The sequence below is a fragment of the Squalius cephalus genome (assembly GCF_949319135.1).
Source record: "Squalius cephalus genome assembly, chromosome: 16".
In the NCBI taxonomy this organism is placed as follows: Eukaryota; Metazoa; Chordata; class Actinopteri; order Cypriniformes; family Leuciscidae; genus Squalius; species Squalius cephalus.
In genome coordinates this window covers 7,428,431-7,447,854 of record NC_137137.1, presented here as the reverse complement: position 1 = coordinate 7,447,854, position 19,424 = coordinate 7,428,431, and the positions used below count along the sequence as shown (strand labels likewise).

The 19,424-nt window shown below is 37.0% G+C and overlaps 2 protein-coding genes across 5 annotated transcripts in view; one reads left to right on the top strand and one right to left on the bottom strand.

The window, feature by feature from the left end:
- Positions 1 to 12,996, top strand: part of dennd2da (DENN/MADD domain containing 2Da) — a 22,223-nt gene extending 9,227 nt beyond the window's left edge. For 2 of the 4 annotated variants that reach the window (XM_079896390.1, XM_079896391.1), the window contains exons 5-16: positions 1,263 to 1,358; positions 2,155 to 2,330; positions 3,355 to 3,467; positions 3,559 to 3,628; positions 3,917 to 3,994; positions 4,799 to 4,939; positions 7,111 to 7,259; positions 7,354 to 7,525; positions 7,620 to 7,670; positions 7,777 to 7,858; positions 10,617 to 10,865; positions 12,327 to 12,996. In XM_079896390.1, coding sequence (XP_079752516.1) covers positions 1,263 to 1,358; positions 2,155 to 2,330; positions 3,355 to 3,467; positions 3,559 to 3,628; positions 3,917 to 3,994; positions 4,799 to 4,939; positions 7,111 to 7,259; positions 7,354 to 7,525; positions 7,620 to 7,670; positions 7,777 to 7,858; positions 10,617 to 10,865; positions 12,327 to 12,391 — 1,442 coding nt within the window. In that variant the 3' untranslated portion in view covers positions 12,392 to 12,996. Of the gene's footprint in view, positions 1 to 550; positions 685 to 1,262; positions 1,359 to 2,154; positions 2,331 to 3,354; positions 3,468 to 3,558; positions 3,629 to 3,916; positions 3,995 to 4,798; positions 4,940 to 7,110; positions 7,260 to 7,353; positions 7,526 to 7,619; positions 7,671 to 7,776; positions 7,859 to 10,616; positions 10,866 to 12,326 lie in introns of those variants that run through there. The other 2 variants (XM_079896392.1, XM_079896393.1) reach the window with 2 other exon arrangements.
- Positions 12,822 to 19,424, bottom strand: dram2a (DNA-damage regulated autophagy modulator 2a). Its single transcript, XM_079896399.1, has 8 exons — positions 19,300 to 19,424; positions 18,920 to 19,117; positions 17,900 to 17,967; positions 15,949 to 16,091; positions 15,679 to 15,856; positions 15,504 to 15,586; positions 13,388 to 13,480; positions 12,822 to 13,237 (listed from the first exon to the last, which is right to left on the bottom strand). Exons 2-8 carry the CDS (start codon positions 19,048 to 19,050, stop codon positions 13,115 to 13,117), a joined length of 819 nt encoding a protein of 272 aa, XP_079752525.1. The 5' UTR covers positions 19,051 to 19,117; positions 19,300 to 19,424; the 3' UTR covers positions 12,822 to 13,114.

Genomic DNA, 19,424 nt, shown 5'->3' with positions numbered 1-19,424 from the left:
GTTAAATGTTAAAATAATCCTCCACATAAAATATATTGATATTTCTTAAAGACAAAGAAAAGAATCAAATAATGTTGAATGTGTATAGTCAGTAGCTATGTTTATAAGCCACAAATTCATAGGCAACGTCTGAGAAAAAACACTGCACATTTATACACTTTAAAGAACTGTATATTGAACCTATTAAGAGCAGAGAAAAGAAGCAACTCCCACTAAGAATCGTCAGTGATTCCGATCTGCCCTTGACTTCAGTTCACTGAATCGGTTCGTTCGAACAGTTCAGTTCAATACATCAGTTAAAATGATTCACACTTTAGTTTAAGTGTTCTGTAGCTTTTACACATACATCCCCGCGCGGTATTATTTTTTTCTTCTTCTGGTATTTGTTTAAATTAAGCTACGTATCACTATGGTTTCGATTACGTAAAATTAGGCTTGTTTGTACTTCTTTGCGAATAGGTTCGAATGAACATCCGTTTTTAAAAAAGAACAATTGATTCGCAATTCACGAATCAGCAGCAAGCATACATGCAGGCTGCGTGCCGCTCACGCACTCAGTAGTGTTCTTGCTGCGTCCGTGGGAAAGACTACCCACGACATAAATATTTACGCAAAGAGATTCGAAAATGAACGGAATTAATGTCAAAAGAAGAGGAACGAAGGCAAACTTGCGTAAACACCGGAGTAAGTTCAATCACATGCTTTAGTGATACTGAAAATTGTAAGAATTGTTTCAATTTAATATGTTCTTTTAATACACATAATGGACCGATAGAAGGTTGCCACCTTTTTCTATAGCCTATTTTACCCTATTTTTCTCTTGCTTTAATCTATCTATCTATGGATGGATGTACAATGTTGTGTTAGAAGCAAAACGTGATAGTTTTGTCAGTTAGGTTTATCAGGTGTTGGTATGACTGGTTGAATACGTTATTGCTGTCACATATGGGATATTGTTGTTTTACTGTTAATTAACTGGCATATGGAAAGCTTAAGTTAAATGACAACAAAGCAGGTTTAGCAAGACTGTTTTTTTGTGATATCTGGTGAAGAACTTCTAAAAAGAGGAACGAAGAAATGACATTTGTTGAAATTACAATTTACACTGCAACTGTGAAAACTAACATATTTGGCTAAAAAAAGGTGAATAAGCAAATGTGGTTAGTTATCAGTGCATTTCTGGGAACATATCTGAGCTTTTCTGAACAATTTTGTGTGTTTGCAATTGGTTAATTATTGTGTTTTGTACTGTCCTTTCTCAGGTGTCTTTCTTCCAGGTGAAGATCAACAAGACATGGGAGCCATGAAGAGGTTCAGTACCTTATTTACGTCTTTCCGTGGGAAAGTCAACAAAGACAGTGAGGAAATGTTATTTAAGTATTGCTTTATAATCTTTACAAACACATTTCTTGCTACTTTAGCTCCTTTTATTTTTTTTTATAAATTTACTTGAATCTTATGTATGTTTTAAGTGCCAAAAAGCAGTTTTAATGAATGCACAACAAACGTTGTTATCTTTAGCTGTGGTCATTGGCTTTATATTGCATATAAAAGTACTTAACCTTGTCAAAACATTTCACCATGACTCATTCTCTGGTCTCGTAGTTTAAGTAGGGCAAAATGCCTAAAAGAATTAAAGTCTTTCGAACTGGTTTTGACTTGATTTGCTTGCAATGTTGTTCATTTGAAATTCATTTATGAAGTCACGAGGAAGTTCACAAAGTCAGTAAGAGCACACAATTTGCATCTGTTCCTTAGTGCACTTCTTGTCTTTTCAGTTACGAGCAGCAGTTATTGTTCTGTTGTGTATAGAAAGGCACATTGGGGGTTTGTATGGTGAGGCAAGCTGGAACAAGACTTAGTGGACTCCTAAGGTATTCCTGTCAGCTTTGTTTGCTCTCTGTTGGGAGAGGCTGCCAAAAAGCAGGCTCAAAAGGAAATGTTGAGGAAATTCACAGAAGAGCTCCTTCTTTCTCATCTCTTAATTTGTTTGGTTCAGCGTTTCAAGTGCTGTTTCTGATGAGCCGCATTTTTTAGACAGTTCAGAAATCGGACACTTATAAACAGTTGGTTTTTGTAGTATTTTCTCTGCGTTGACATGAAAACAGCCTCAGTAAATACATCACCGAAGCTAACATACGTTTGCTTTTGCAGGAACTAGTAAGGAACCAGATCTACCTGCTAGCACAGAGCTCTCTCCCGTGGAAGAAAAGGCAAAGGAGCAGCGCTACGCTAGCGGGCAATTCTTCTTTGAATATCTGGTGGTGGTTCGGCCTAAGAAGACCACAGATGGGATATATGAGCCACAGATCATCTATCAGTTCCCTAAGGTGACACAGACAAACCGAGTGCTCTGCATGCAGACACATGCATATAATGCCTGAAAGAACAATTTACACTTCAGCTGTGAATACTAACTCCTCTGGCTAAGAACTTGAATAAGCAACCGTGATTAGTTATCAGTGCAATCCTGGGAACTTTTCAGAGCTTTCTAACTCTTCAGTACATTGTAGTAGCAACTATTTCCGTTCAATAACAATTCGATACATTTTTTATGTTTGTATCGCATTTATTATTTTATTAAAGATTTAAATCAAAAGTGACATACAAATGAGGAATGTTACAACAGATCACGATCCACATTCCCAGCTAACAGGGAATGTTCCCAGAACTTTGGTTAACGTTCTGGCAAGGTTTTCGCAAAGTTATGATCAAACATTCTTCCAGTAACATTAATAGAACGTTCCTTCAAAGCTATGTGGTCATTAATAATGCTCTAAAAATGTTCGCACAGAAAATTATTTATACATCGCTCATGGAACATTTTTGTTTACAACGTTTCAGTTGGACTGTTGTCTAATGTTCAGAACATTCAAATATAACATGTTTGGAAAATTATAAAAATTGAATATTCCCTTAACGTTCGCATAACCAGAAAAACATTTATGGGACATTTTAAATGTTTTCAGAAATAACATTTCATAACCTAATGGGAATGTTAGCAAACTATTCTTAGAGCATATACTGTACGTGTTAGCTGGGTTATTAGGGGCCGTTCACATGTGATTTTGCATTCCACCGCGCTGCTTTGAGCACCAAAAGAGAAAGACCTATTATAGTGAAAAATTATAGTGTAGACACTGCCATTAGACATTACAATAAATAATCTTTTTTTTTTTTTAAGATTAAATGTGTGAAAATAATATGTTTAAATAGCTCATTCATTGTCATTCTGATATTAATCAGATCAATATGAATTAATGAAAGAGATGATCATGTAGACTTGGGAAATCCGTGCATTTTCTGTCCCTGATGCATATTAATTTAGTGTTTTTCACTTTGTAATGAGCACAGAAGGATGGAATGGTGCGATTTCAGAGGGAGGAGGAGGAGAAGACGTTAAAGGCGCTCACACTTTTTTGCTTTCCAGAGGGTGTTAACTGGGCACCCCTAACAGAATATCCCAGGTACTGTGACCACACACATTATTTCTCTCAGCATGCCCTGTGGAGGCAGAAACTGCATCTTTCATTTTCTCTCTTTTTCTCTATTTCACAGTGAAACATTCTCTTTCGTGCTTACAGATGTTGATGGGTCGAGGAAGAATGGATACTGTAGGAGGCTGCTGGTAAATGTTAACTGGTCTTATTTATCATACTTTCTCTTATTCTTGCTCATACTTACAGTTAATGATTTGAACATATCCCTAACCCTGTTCATCCTGCGTAACGCTGTAAGTGTTAAACCTGCATAACAAGCCGCTAACAACCATCAACATCACTCTAGCAACATAGCAACAGGGAAAGCACCATTTTTTTTTTTTTGTAATGCATGAGAAGACGTACAAATAAGGTCAAGAAATGTAATACGCAATTTAAGTGTGTGCTCACTTCTCTTGTTGTCTTTTCTTGTTTAGCCTTATGGGAAGGGTGCTCGCCTGCCTGAGGCCTACTGTATCATCAGTAATGTAGCCTGCTTTGGACTCTTTTCCAAGGTAAAACAGCATAATTTACTGCACAGTCAATGTAACAATGCACAGTCTGACTACGTATTAATTCAGTGTCTGAAAATGGGTTGTCTACCGTGTTGAGCTGTCCGTTAAGCTCAACGCTTCAGTTTATGGAGAATGTTTTGTTTGTTTAAGCTGAACTTTGTGCAGGTACTTTTTTCGGGGGTGAATGCTCTCTCATGACTGGAGTTTGTTTGTTCAGGACAAACAGGACACGCTAATGTGATCTTAAAGAAATGGACATTCAAAATTTGGGTGTTTGTAAAGTAGTTGTTGCTTATACTTCAGAAATATATGGTGTTATATATATATATTGGATCATAAATACACTAAAACAGTAATATTGTGAAATATTATTACAGTTTAATAGTTTTCTATTTGAATATAAATTAAAATGTAATTTATTCCTATGATGGCAAAGCTGAATTTTTTAGCATCATTGCTTCAGTCTTCAGTGTCACATGATCCTTCAGAAATCATTCTAATATGATGGTTTTTGTGCTCAATAAATGTAAAAATATATTGTTTCTTATTATTATCAGTTGAAAACCGTTCAACTGCGTACTGTTTTTGTAAAATAGAAATATTTTGTAACATTATAAATTTCTTTACTGTCACTTTTAATTAGTTTAATGTATTTAAAAAAAAAAAAAAATCATACTGACCCCAAACGTAGTGTATATTTCAGTTTTTCATCTGGTTTGTTTTCCAATGAAAACTGATTTCTCTCAGTGATAAGAGATTATCTGCATTCCTTGCATTGTTTAATCTGTCTGATTTTTTTTTTAGATTTTTGATGAGGTGGAGCAACGCAGAAAGATCTCCATGGCGATGATATACCCATTTATGCAGAGCCTGAGGGAAGCGGCTTTTCCTGCCCCTGGACACACTGTTAACATCAAAAGCTTTATTCCAGAAAGAGGCACTGAGGTAAGAACTAGAGATAAAACTACAATTTGTCTGAATGGCTACTCAGTCTTAAGAAACCCTATATAGTCATGCCCATCCTGCATAGTTCCTATGGGATGTTCTTGCATAGAAAAATAGCTGGAGAGAGAGGCATTATTTTTTTATTCTAATAAAATACAAAAAAAAAGTTTTTTTGGTTTTGGTTAAATGCTTGAAATAAGGTCTGTGGTGACCACAAGCTCAAGATATTTTCACGGTTTATTCTACGATATAAAATACATCAGTAATACCCACTTATGTTTTTTTAAAGCTTTTACGTGTCTTGAAAAAGGCAGTTGCTTACAAGTGTCTGAATGAGACTAGAGGCTGTCAGGGACATTAAACGTCATCAGTCGAACAGGAAAACTCATTCACTTTTACAGCCTTGTTGTTACATGTTTATAATCGTACTCTTGCAAACTGTTATAACAAGAACATTTACAGGGAAAATGTTTTTAAACTAAGACTGAAAGAGTCGGCGGAAACTTAGTGATGGCGTTGAAGTCGTGACCGTGGTGTAGTTAGTTTATAGCCTGAGTTTAACTTTTGGCTTCTTCTGATTGTATTTATGGTTTAAAATGAATTGTGAAGATTATCACAATGAATAAAATGTGCAAGAATCAGAAGCTTTTGTTAGTGACAGACCGTATTTTCTTGCAGTATCCCAAAAGCCAGTGGAAAAATCCTATCGTTTTTTTTGTCGAGGAAACCAGGGTGATGTTCACTTCAGCGTTTGCCAACAAAAATATGTAATCAATGCAGCACTCTATTGTACACGTACACCATTTTTTGCCACACTTTTAGTCCTGAAATCGTTGACTGAACAATGACTCACACAACCAATGTGTTTATTTCCAAGAAATTACATATCGAGATGAAGTTGAGCAAACCAGAAGCTGCTACACTTTCCATTTCCACTGTATTTACAGCAGTTGCGTCAACAGCATAAACTGAAAAACTCTTATTTGTCAATCATTTCCAACCAAAAGGAAGTGGAAATTAAACGAGGGTGTAAAATTGTGCAAGAAATTAAAAGTTGGTTTTACATGTTTTTCCCGGTAATTACAGTTAATTACAGTACATTAAAAGAGGGGTAAAGTAATACATCTCTAATTCCAAACAAGCAGAGAAGCAGGCAGGGACATGCTATCCACAAACACACACCTCCTCTGCTTTGTCAAAGCTGCAGGAAATTAAAGTAAGTGACGTAATAGCTCAGGGGAAAGGGTCAAAGCTGAGCTGTTTCATGCAGGTATGCCCTCATGGCTTGCACAAACTTGACTTGGTTCTGCTGAAATTTCTCCTCCAGCACATTTTCTATGTAACCTTCCATTCAAGTGTTTTGCACATAACTTACATTAGTATAACATATTTATTTGTGATATATTATTCTGTTGTTCTATCTCTGTCGCTCTGTCTATCTATCTATCTATCTATCTATCTATCTATCTATCTATCTATCTATCTATCTATCTATCTATCTATCTATCTATCTATCTATCTGTCTGCCATTCTGTCCATACATCCATCCATCTATCGGCAAGAAACTAACTTGAAAATATTCAGGGTACTCATAATTTGAAAAAGGTAGTTAGCTACATTAAAGCAATTTTCTTTAAATTAAATAACATATCAGCCATACATTAGTCTATGGTTTATTTAAAAATAATCAACGTTGTATTTAGCGCAGCACAAAAACAGTTAGGCTGAAAACATCAAACGTGAACAGTTAACACTATATACAACTAAACTAACCCAATTTATATTACTGTATTGAAAACAGTGACAAAAACATCGTTTAGAAATGATTCCAATGAATCAGTAGATCATTTTGTACCAGTTCATTGGGGTAAACCATCAGAACACATTTGCTGAAGACGAATCTGATTCTTTTTGCGTCAAGTCACAAATACAATGCCACAAAAAATGCTTAATTTAGAAGCATCACTACTTTTAGTTATCCCTCAACACTGTAAAAGTTTTTGTTTTTGTAATAAAAACAAAGTATTGAAGCAAACACACCATTTGGAGGTGCAAGTTAAGGAAAAATACTATTTATTTTTGAAAAATATACTTTTAAGTGCGTGCAGTTATATTCTTTCTTTATAATAAAACATCTACCTATAATAAAGCATACATTTCTCTCTCTATAGATCATCAGTTTGACTCGTCCGACAGACTCCTGGCTGGAGCATGTAGATTTCAGCACATTGTTCAGATGCCTGTCAGATGAGGCGGTGCTCAAGGTCTTTGCCGCTGCTGTACTTGAGCGGAGGATCATCTTCATCGCCGAGGAGCTCGGGTACAAAAACAAAACATACGTGCACACACAAGTTTTCGGTATCGCTTCGATTTATATGTATAACATTGATCAAACCCATACGATGTGTCTGCAGGACATTGTCTCAGGTCATCCATGCAGTTGCTGTTCTCCTGCATCCATTCATCTGGCAGCACACACTCATTTCCATCGTTCCAGAGATCCTAATTGATGTCATCATGGCACCCACACCATATCTGCTGGGTGTCCAGAAACGCTTCGCAGATCAGGTCACTGACCAGACTGAGGTGAGTGACCAGACTCCTGACACTGGTAAAACATTACAAGCGATTTACATTTCAAACCCTGCAAGCTGACATCTGAATTCATCTACTCACCCAGCTGCTTGTTGTTGACTTATCAGAAGGCAGGAAGGAGACATTTATCAAGTGTGTAAGTTCATGTGTACATCATAGAGGACATCTTTTATTTTGTTGCCATGAAAAGTGACTGATGAATATATTGTGGGTGACTGTGTTTGAAATGTTTCTCCAAACAGATGGGAGATGAGGACACAATATTACCTCACAAACTCAAAGAGGAAATCAAGCAGGCCCTCAGTGCCAAAAATGAGAAATCAAGTAAGTAACTTTTCTGTATCCTACTTTATATTTAGTGGAGTTTGCTTGGGCAAGCTTTTTTTCTCTCTCATTGCTCATACGTCACCATGAAGTCAATATTGACAATTTTTATGGAATATTGCATTATTTATTAAAAATGATTTATCTGTGATGTGCCTATTTAATCTTTAATCAAAATAACTTCCCCTCCCTCTTACTGGTGCGAGGATGGGTGAACCTGTCACTCACATGACATCACAGCAATAGCAAACCACAATCATTCAATGATCAAATCAATTCCCAATGGACAAAAATCAAGTCCCACCCTACATTTTTTCTTGTTCGAGAAGCGGTTTCACTCTGATGTACATCACAACAGGGAAGAAAAGACTTGCAACGTTCGTTTCATACCGACTTTGTCAGTTAGGTATTTGGATGAACCCCTAATAATGCATTGACCATATAGCTCTGATAGCTCTAGTGGACCGTTCAAGTGCTCAATCACTCGTACATGCGATGGGAAGACTGGATCATTTTACTAACTTGATTTTTGAATCTCATTCAGCCAAATAAACTGATCTTTATTCAAGTAAATTCGTTCATTTATGTTATATTTTCAATATGAAATTTCTGTCCAAATACGCAATCTTTGATCATATTTCAAGTTAGGAAATCATTATAAAGCAGCCAAAGATAAATTATGAAAAACATGTGAGATTAGTTCAACCCCAACGGTGTGTCTGAAATTGCGTACTGTCTGAGTAGGTACTACATTTGAATTTGAAGTAGTAGGTCATCCGGGAACTTTTCGCCTACTGTTTTTCGAATACTATGGCTGCATCCGAAATTGCATACTTCCCTACTATATAGTAGGCAAAACACAGCACGTCCGAATTCACAGTACTCATAAAAGAGTAAGCAAAAAGTACTCAGATGACCTACTTCTTCCAGCGAGATTCTGAAGTGTGCATAAGATGGATACTTTACTATCCCATGAGACCACGGGAGAGGATTTATGAATGGCAGTGACGCGACGCAACTGAAGCTGGTAGGTCACATGATAATGACAACATGGTGGATGTAGTATGTCCAGATTACATTCATACTACACACATATAGAACATACTTTTTTAGCGGTTGTGAAGTAATTACTTATTCAAAATAAGTACCTACTCGAGAGTATGCGATTTCGGACGCAGCCTATGTATTAGGATATAATGCTCAGTTGCCGTACTGTTTTTCGCATACTATATAGAAGGGAAGTGTTCGATTTTGGACGAGTTCTTCGTTCGCTTGTCATGTGACAGACGCAATAAACAAATCAGCGTGGATGGTGGCGCGTAAAATTGACCCACATCGTTTGTGCTACAGACATGAATTACCAAATCTTACCAAATACATAACGGTCTAAAGAGTGTTGCCAGATCTCGCTAGAAAACCCAGCACCCAAGTCTAACACTTACTTACCACATCAAACAAGACTAAGTTATCCCAAATAAGCCTAAAAATGTAATCCACAACTTGCAATATTTACAAGTGATTTTGTTATGACAAAAATTAGACAAAATGTTACGTGCGAAAAACAAAACACAGCGCCTCTGTTGTCTTTGCTTATTGGAAATATCCGGACACACTTTATATATATAAAATAGTGGACACCAAAAAGATTAAACTTGTAGTTGCATATTCACACAGCCACAAGAGATGCCAGAATGTTGCAATTGCACCCTAGAAACTGCATATAATCCACTCATAACAATGTATGAATCTGGTTTATTTTTCCTCTTACGGTTATTTAAAGCAACACTATGTATTTTTTCAACCTTCATAATATATTTCCAAGACCCTTGTGATGGTACATCGACTTACAATAGGTTGAATGACACATCTGCCATAGCCTGACGGGTTATGACGGGTCTGTATCGCTTTTACTGGCACTACGTAACTTCGGGGTTCGGGTAGTAACCCGAGCACAAAAAGAACTACAAAATTTGACTGCTTTACAGCATACGTCACTTCCCCCACCACTTCCTCAAATTCGGACGTGAGAGGCCAACCAGCGTTTGTTTTCCGGCTTTCGTGTGTATTTTTTTTGTCATGGCTAAAGCAGCAACGGACGAAAAAAAAAAAAAAGTCAGAAGTAATCTAAACGGCTGTACAAGTTTGGTAGGGGCTACATTCTTGCAAGTAAATAATACATGATTAGATGGACAAAATCATCTTTTAGGCTAAGAAGCCTAATGACTGCAGGCTGATAGTCATGTTTGTTTATTTATTTTTCTGGTGAAAGTGTCTTGCCTCAGGCTATAATGCAAATCGATTTTTCAACTTTGCAGATTCATCTATGGTAGCTTGATATTATAATATTGACGATATATGGCTATTACCTACCACACAAATATTGAATTGAATTAGCATTCTGTAAAACAGTAGTCAATAGGCTACTATAATGATGCTGGCTTGTAAACGTGAGCTACGCGATCTTTTGTCGTTTGAAAAAAATAAAACCCATGAAATTATATTCATATGACATGCTGAAATATATGCCACTGTACCTGGGATGAAGACATTTCACACTCAACGCAGGCAGTCTGCCCAAGACGTGAGAACCCCTTCTGCAGAGTTCGGGGGTATCGGCTTGTCAACAAATGCAGTGTATTTTACGACAGTAGTAGAAGACAATACTGTTTCCCAACTGTTGGGGGACCCCGAGAGTAAAAGTTACCTTGTGTTGCTTTAAAACTAATAGTCCATGTATTTGTGTCATTCATCACTTCAGGTCTTGAGGAGTTGAATCGAGTGGTCCCAGAAGCTTTCCTGCCTTTCTTTATCAAGACTGTCGGCCACTTCGCTAAACACATCGTGCGGAATGGCAAAGACAAGCGGGGCGAGTTCCATCAAACTCATTTCTGTAAAGCTATAGAATCAAAGAGCACGCGCCGGTTTGTAAAGAAGTTCGTTCAGACGCAGATGTTTGACCTCTTCGTTCAGGAAATGGAACAAAGACCCGTCTCTCAGGACGGCACAGGTGAGACCCCTTTGGCTTACTGTTATTAGCAGTAGTTTGACATGCATGACATGTTATTGATAGTTCTTTTGTAATTATTATACTTTTTATGACCTATTAATTATGAAATATTTGTCACACTGCGAGTAGAGCTGCATGATTCTGGATAAATTGAACATCACTATTTCAAACAGAGATGATGATTCTCCCACGATTCTGATCAGACAACTAAACAAAATATCATGCAATTTAATAGAGGTCCTGACAAAATTCTATTGCATTCTATTTTAAATGTTTAATTAATCTGAATGAATTATTAATTAAATAGGGCTGAATGAATGATTCAATGACTCACATAAATACTTCAATACTGGAAGAATCAGCCTTTTTGAACGAATCTCTTGAATGAATGATTCAGTGATAAATACATTTTTAAAGGGATACTCCACCGTTTTTTCATATTAAACTATGTTATTCCCTTAACTAAGACGAGTTGATACATACCTCTCTCGTCTCAGTGCGTGCACTCAATCGCTCTGGCGCGCGGCGACACTTTGATAGCACTTAGATTACCCCAGTTCATTCATTAGGAACCACTTGGAATAGCACTTGAAGTTGGGAGCACTTCGACTCTGCGCAGTAAAAACTCACGTTGATTCTAATGACAGAAGTGAGAGGGAAGTTTTATTTTGTGTCACCATACTTGGTCGTGTAACTGTATTTAAATAGGGAAAACGTGGAGGTGTTTGGTCGCTTCTAGCTTCATCTGTTTGGTTCCTAATGAATGAACTGGGCTAAGCTAAGTGCTATCAAAGTGTCGCTGCGCGCCAGAGCGATTGAGTGCACGCACTGAGACGAGAGAGGTATGTATCAACTCGTCTTAGTTAAGGGAATAACATAGTTTAATATGAAAAAACGGTGGAGTATCCCTTTAAACAGTCACTTGTCGCCACCTACTGGTGAAACGATGTAATTGATACAATCATTATTTGAAGTGCCAAGTTACTTTCAAAAGGTGATTTGCTCTAAATCGATCGCTTCTGTAGACATCAGTATTTATATCCAAACTAGAAACGTTTATCCCACTACTTCTGTGATAATATAAATATTTGTAACACAGAAATAACGATACTGTGTGAAGCTGTTTCACACCAATACATGGGTCATATACATTCTCTGGCTCAGCGGCAGCGCTAACACAGATTTGAATGTTCTGGTGTCATTTTGTCAAATGTTTAGCCGAATCGTTGTCATTTTAAGAATGAGATCGCGTGGGTGTTTGAATCGAGATATTTTAATGATTAATCGTGCAGCTCTAACTGCGAGACTATGAATGAACTGTGGAGGCAATAAGGTGAAAAGGGTGATTTTGCTTGAGAAGAAGATGGTTCCAATATAAAATGATCTTGAATAATAATAAAATATTTAATAGTAATAATACAACTATTAACTTAATAGTTACTATTTTTCCTTTTCTTCCAGGTTTTTTTGACAAAAAGATTGCTGAATACCAGAGAAAGATGAGAGAGAAAGCCAAGAAACACTAGTGGAAGCTCTCACCAAAGTACCGGCTTGTAAATCTTGTGTGAAATACATCAGTTTGTAGTAAAATAATTTTAAGGAATGTAGATAGAATTAAATGTCCGATTATTTTTTATTTATGTTCTCATGTGTTCGGTTTGTCAGACCTTTACTGCTGTTTGTCATTTGCGTTGGGGTCTTGTCGGGTCCCGGGGGGTAATTATTTTGTGATAAGCTGCTGTATTTATGTATGTAAGGCTTGTTTTAGCTAGAAACGTTTTGACTAGAATGTCCAATGTTACAGAAACTGAGCCAGTGGAAACATTCTGAATTGAAAAACATACATTTCTAAATGCATTTTAAATGGAAACCACAGATTCAGTCTATGAAATTAAATTGAACATTTCATCTCCATATAGATCATCACAAATTACTGTAAAAGCACTGAAAGATGTCCAAATTTGCAATGTGTTTATTCTAAAATTAAAAGGAAAAAACACTTACTTTAAAGTGATTATTTCGCATTCTTAACATTTGTGATGTAACTATGCTGATAAAACTTAAAACGGAAAAAGTCTCTCTTGATATTTTCAAAGTATTACATAAAAGCATGGCAAGAAAATGTATCATTACAGAAGCTTCTCGTGAACATGAAACGTTTCTCTGGGAATATTCAGATTTGTGAAGTAGACCTCCAGTGAATGTCGGCTGCAGTGTTCGATGTCAGACGCAAGGTGGCAGAGTGTCTGTCAAATGGCACCAGCCAGTAGAGGAGAGCGTTCTTCATGATGCACGTGCTCTCGCTCTTCATAGTGAGGATAATCGTAGAGATGGTTACTCTGAAGTACAGGCTGAACCCTCAGAGTGATTTTCTGGTCAAAAACATGGTTTGTTAAAATTTTATGCTAAACTACGATTATATATAGACAAAAATATACAGAATTTAACATACAGTGTGTGTATGTTTTTAAACTGTATGAGAAGATGACTTAAAAAAAAGACTTATAAACTGGTGATCATACCTGGAAATCACGCATGTATGTGAAGAAAAAGCAGATGAAGGAGAATGCCAGAGACCACTCTGCTGAAGCACTGACCTGGTGCGGTATAAAACCCTAAAATACAGTACAGTTTACATTTACATCTACACATATCCATTAGCAATCAGTTTTATACACTCCTGGGCAAAAAAAAAGGGACCAAGCCAAATATGGCAAAATATTTAGTTTTTTTTAATGGTCTTAAACATTTTAATCACAAATCACTGATCAGGAAATTAACAAGAACTGCACCAATACTGTAGATAAATGAACTTGGCACAGAATAGCCATTCCCCTTTATTTTCTTGAAATCTTTGAGCAGTGTGGGTAAACTTGCAGACAGCTTTGTACAGGAAGTTGTTCAACAGTGTTGTTCCACCCAATTTTTACGGCTTCAAATAGTTCATGAGTAGTTGAAATATGTCTCCCAGTTCGTTTGAGTTTAATGTGAGCGAACAAATATTCACTATAGGGTTCAAGTCTAGACTCTGACCAGGCCAAAACATGAGTCTGATGGGCTTGTTCTCAAGCCACTTCTTGGTTGTCTTTGCAATTTGTGCAGGAGTATTGTCTTGTTAAAAAATAACATCTGATCATTCCTCTCCTAACTTTTCATTTCTGGAAGGCAAGCCATTCTGCAATATTCTCCTGTACTCCAAAGCATTAAATGACTTTTCACAGTGAAGTAGCTCACCAACACCAGCAGCAAAAAATGACTCCTCTTCCTCTATCCTTCACTGTGCTAGAGATGCATTTATTATTATACACTCACCTAAAGGATTATTAGGAACACATGTTCAATTTCTCATTAATGCAATTATCTAATCAACCAATCACATGGCAGTTGCTTCAATGCATTTAGGGGTGTGGTCCTGGTCAAGACAATCTCCTGAACTCCAAACTGAATGTCAGAATGGGAAAGAAAGGTGAGCAATTTTGAGCGTGGCATGGTTGTTGGTGCCAGACGGGCCGGTCTGAGTATTTCACAATCTGCTCAGTTACTGGGATTTTCACGCACAACCATTTCTAGGGTTTACAAAGAATGGTGTGAAAAGGGAAAAACATCCAGTATGCGGCAGTCCTGTGGGCGAAAATGCCTTGTTGATGCTAGAGGTCAGAGGAGAATGGGCCGACTGATTCAAGCTGATAGAAGAGCAACTTTGACTGAAATAACCACTCGTTACAACCGAGGTATGCAGCAAAGCATTTGTGAAGCCACAACACGCACAACCTTGAGGCGGATGGGCTACAACAGCAGAAGACCCCACCGGGTACCACTCATCTCCACTACAAATAGGAAAAAGAGGCTACAATTTGCACGAGCTCACCAAAATTGGACAGTTGAAGACTGGAAAAATGTTGCCTGGTCTGATGAGTCTCGATTTCTGTTGAGACATTCAGATGGTAGAGTCAGAATTTGGCGTAAACAGAATGAGAACATGGATCCATCATGCCTTGTTACCACTGTGCAGGCTGGTGGTGGTGGTGTAATGGTGTGGGGGATGTTTTCTTGGCACACTTTAGGCCCCTTAGTGCCAATTGGGCATCGTTTAAATGCCACGGCCTACCTGAGCATTGTTTCTGACCATGTCCATCCCTTTATGACCACCATGTACCCATCCTCTGATGGCTACTTCCAGCAGGATAATGCACCATGTCACAAAGCTCGAATCATTTCAAATTGGTTTCTTGAACATGACAATGAGTTCACTGTACTAAAATGGCCCCCACAGTCACCAAATCTCAACCCAATAGAGCATCTTTGGGATGTGGTGGAACGGGAGCTTCGTGCCCTGGATGTGCATCCCACAAATCTCCATCAACTGCAAGATGCTATCCTATCAATATGGGCCAACATTTCTAAAGAATGCTTTCAGCACCTTGTTGAATCAATGCCACGTAGAATTAAGGCAGTTCTGAAGGCGAAAGGGGGTCAAATACAGTATTAGTATGGTGTTCCTAATAATCCTTTAGGTGAGTGTATTTCTCACCAGGCTTTCGAAGACACCGCTCTGGAGCATCATCGTGCAACTCGTGTTTTATTGTGATGGGGTAGTATATTTGAAATATTAAAAGTAAAGCACATCATCTGTCTTACTCTCTCCCCTGGCCGCCAGTGTAACTTATTAGTGACATCCACACCAGGCAGGTCATCATACATTAGCACAGAGGATATGAAAACTGACAGATTTAGTCAAAGAAGCAGAACAGGTATAAGTACTGGCACAACTGGCTAATAATAAATATAGACAATATATTTAGGAAAAGGATACGTGTGATTATGCTAATGAGCGTCCACATTCCCACAGCCATACGCGCCCATAGAATTTCTCTGCCATGGAAACGCGGCTGCATGCGGTATGACATGCCGGTCTGAACCAGGATATACAATGTCCCAGGGCCGAAGGTCAACGCCGCCCCAAAAAGGTGGATGGATATCATATCTGTTTTCTGAAAGAATAAAAAAAAAAACATTACACTGACAGTTTCAGAGAAAGAAATATTAAACAGACAGATCATAGAATCAAAAGTGTGGGTTTCACCTGGAAGTTGGCCACAACACACATCCCTACAGTGCTGAAGATGCCCATCAGGAGGCCTGTGTAGTTCAGCAGCTGTAAGCCCGACTCAGAGGCCGAAATTAAAGCCTCAACTTGTTTATATCGTACATACATGGTGCCCAACCCTGCAAACACACAAATGGGAGAGCGGGAATGGTGTAGTTCTCTACATCCTCCCAAAATATCCACGCTGACGGTTTTTAAAAACATCTTTGGTTTTAGTTTTTGAAAAAAAAAAAAAAAAAAAAAAAATCAAACATACATAATTCTCAAGTTATCTCCCCTTTATGTGTGTTGCTTTTGACCTGATTTGGTTGCAGTATTATATAAAAAAAGTTGTAATACTAATAACAGGGTTCCCACACCTTGGTTAACTTCAAATTCAAGGACCTTTCAAGAACTTTCCAGGTCCAATATCCTCAAATTCAAGGACTTAATGTGGGGACACATTTCAAGTGAGAGCAAGGTTACATCGTGTTACCTTGTAAGATACATTGTTACAGTTTTTTATGTGTCAAACACAACTATGCAAAAAAAACTTTTTTTTTTTTGCATTGATTTTTGGCCATATGACAGATCAGATATTCTATTTGTTATATTTCTGATTTGCATAAAACTGAAGAATATACTGTCATCCTACTGTACATCCTATATTGTATTCTAAAATGATCTAATATTAACTTTTGCATGAAACGTTGAGGTACCATCGTAGTAGTTTGGTGCGAAAGCACTTAACGTGAAACACTTAACGTAACGCGAAAATGTGCATAACGAACGTAAATCAAGCAAGCTAGTATGCATAGGCAACAAAGTGTTGGCGAAATAACACATTAGCGGACTTGAGGGAATAATATGGAATTTTTTCCAGAAAACATCTCGCACAAAATATATTCAAGCACTTTCAAGAACCTGTATCTATGTATGTTTATTTTCAAAAACTTTCCAGGGAAAGTTAAAGTTTCCACTTTTTTTCAGATTCACAAACTTTCAAGGATTTCAAGGACCCGTGGGAACCCTGTAATAATTTTGTCTCTATTTTTAAACAAAATTTTGTAATCATTTTGTTGAGATTTTTCATTTACAAAGCATGGGTGCAATGAATACATCTGCCTTAATAAATTCTAGTTCATTTTTATCCGACTACATAAAGTTATTATTGAGCTGTTAATATGTCAAAGATGCTTGAGGCAACATTTCATAGTTTTAGGTGGATCATTTTCTGAATAAATTAGTAATAACCTAAAAGGATTACAATTATCCCTGCTCTCTCTTATAGCCTATACTCATTGGACTGTACTATACTAAAACATAAAATAAAATGCACAAGTTATTTATTCCATGGTCTGTCTGAATACTCGATTCTGATTGGCTGGAAGGCATGCAATAAAACAGTTTAATGCACAGTTTAATCACCATTTGACAAGTTACTTCTTGCTAGTAGAATATCTAAAGTGGACCATCAAAATAAAGTGTAACAAAATAGCTTTGCTACTGTATCGCTACATTATATTTCTCAGTGACGATGGGGTTTTGGTTTTGAAGTAATTAAACTCACAGCTGCGATGTTAATAGAGAGAGACTGAAAAAACAGGTAATTCACACACTAATCTCTCATCTCTCTTGATAATGATTTCAAATAAATTTGATTCATTCATTCAAATAAATGTAATCTTACGCACTACTTTATCTCTGTGTCTGATTAAAAGCAGGCAGAATGCTAATCTAACCAGTAACTGACCATCATCTTTACTTATCTGGTCACATATTGTGCTGCAAACATCAACACTTCAACTGTAGGAACACTATTAAAAGTTATTTCAAAATGTAAAAAAAACAAAAAAAAAAAAACAAGTTAACTTATTGAACTAAAACACTTTGGTAGCAATTTGAAGCAAAAATTCCGAACTCTAGTGGAAAAGATGCGAGGCATTACCTAAGAAAGCTGAGATTGACAGCATAAAGCCAAACACACAGCGTTCAGGAACCTCAGTGCCCGTGTCACTACAAGCAAAATGAGAAAGGCAAAGTATGACAGATGGAAATAAAAACAGATTTTCAATCAGTCAACTAAATCTGAAAGAAAAAGGTGGCGTTTCACAGAATGTTTCTGATCTACACCATTTAACTCTTAAAAGTGAATACTATACTATAATGTAGTATATATAGTAATATAGTGAATCCACACAATACTATAAAATGCACGATTTTTCATCCTATACATTCCAGGTATTCATTCTAGGATTGGCACGTTACCAAAATTTCAGTAGTAAGAACTAATACCAGCCAAATTTCATGTTTTTTTTGTTTTTTGTACAAATTTTTCTTTTAAAAAATGTTAGGTTGTAAATAAGGACAAACCTACACTTGGGTTTAAAAATATAGTTAAAACATTGTAACCAAGGATTGGGTTTGTCCATATTTTTGGGGTTTTGTTTTAATCATTTTTTTAAAAATATATTTTACAACTTGAAAATAATGCAACTAAATGAAATTAGTAAATAATACAGTAAAAGGCTGTAATTGTAACATTTTCGTATAGACTTGGTATTGAAGTACAGATACTTGACAACCCTAATTCATTCAATAAGATTGCTCACCATAAAATGTTTCTCACTGACTATTTTTAAATCTTAAAGGGATAGTTCACCCAATAATTACATTTTTGTCAATCATTTACTGACCCTCCAGTTGTTCCAAACCTGTATGAATTTCTTTTTTCTGCTGAACACAAAAGAAGATATTTTGAAGAATGTTGGCAACCAGACCATTGACTTCCGTAGTATTTTTTTCCCATACTATTGAAGTCAATACCATTGACTGTTTGGTTACTGACATTCTTCAAAATATATTCTTTTGTGCTCAGCAGAAGAAAGTAAATGACAGAATTTTCTTTTTCCTCATAGATATCTGGCACAAATAAAACTGAAAAAACAGTAATCTCTCAGGATCTTACCTTATGTATGGAAAGAGCAGGTCAGCATGGCCCAACACGACCGCTGTGGCATAAGAGATGAGCAACGTAGCAGATGACCAGGTAACCAGAGCCACCGGTAGAGCACAAAGCCCCCGCTGAAACCACCACATACTGCCCTCACATAGGGCCGGTCAGAGGAAACTCACTTACTGAGGTCACCAACATGAAGAAGAATCACTAACACATGAAACATGGAGCTTAAAGGTCAAATCAACCCAACAGAGAAACAGAGAAAGTTACACACACATTGAGGACAGGATTCACATCAAAACTGAACAAAACCAACGCTCTTATTTCCTCATGCAAACACAGGTCGACCGAAGATCAGCGTTACCAAATGATAAGGAGATGAGCATCACCTGATGAAGCTGAATTAGTTACACAGACATTATTGTGCACAAACACAGAAACAGAGAGAAGAAACATGATAGTAGTTCAGAGTGGGTTAGTGCCTGTGGAATCTGAAGTCTTGCACTGATCGGGT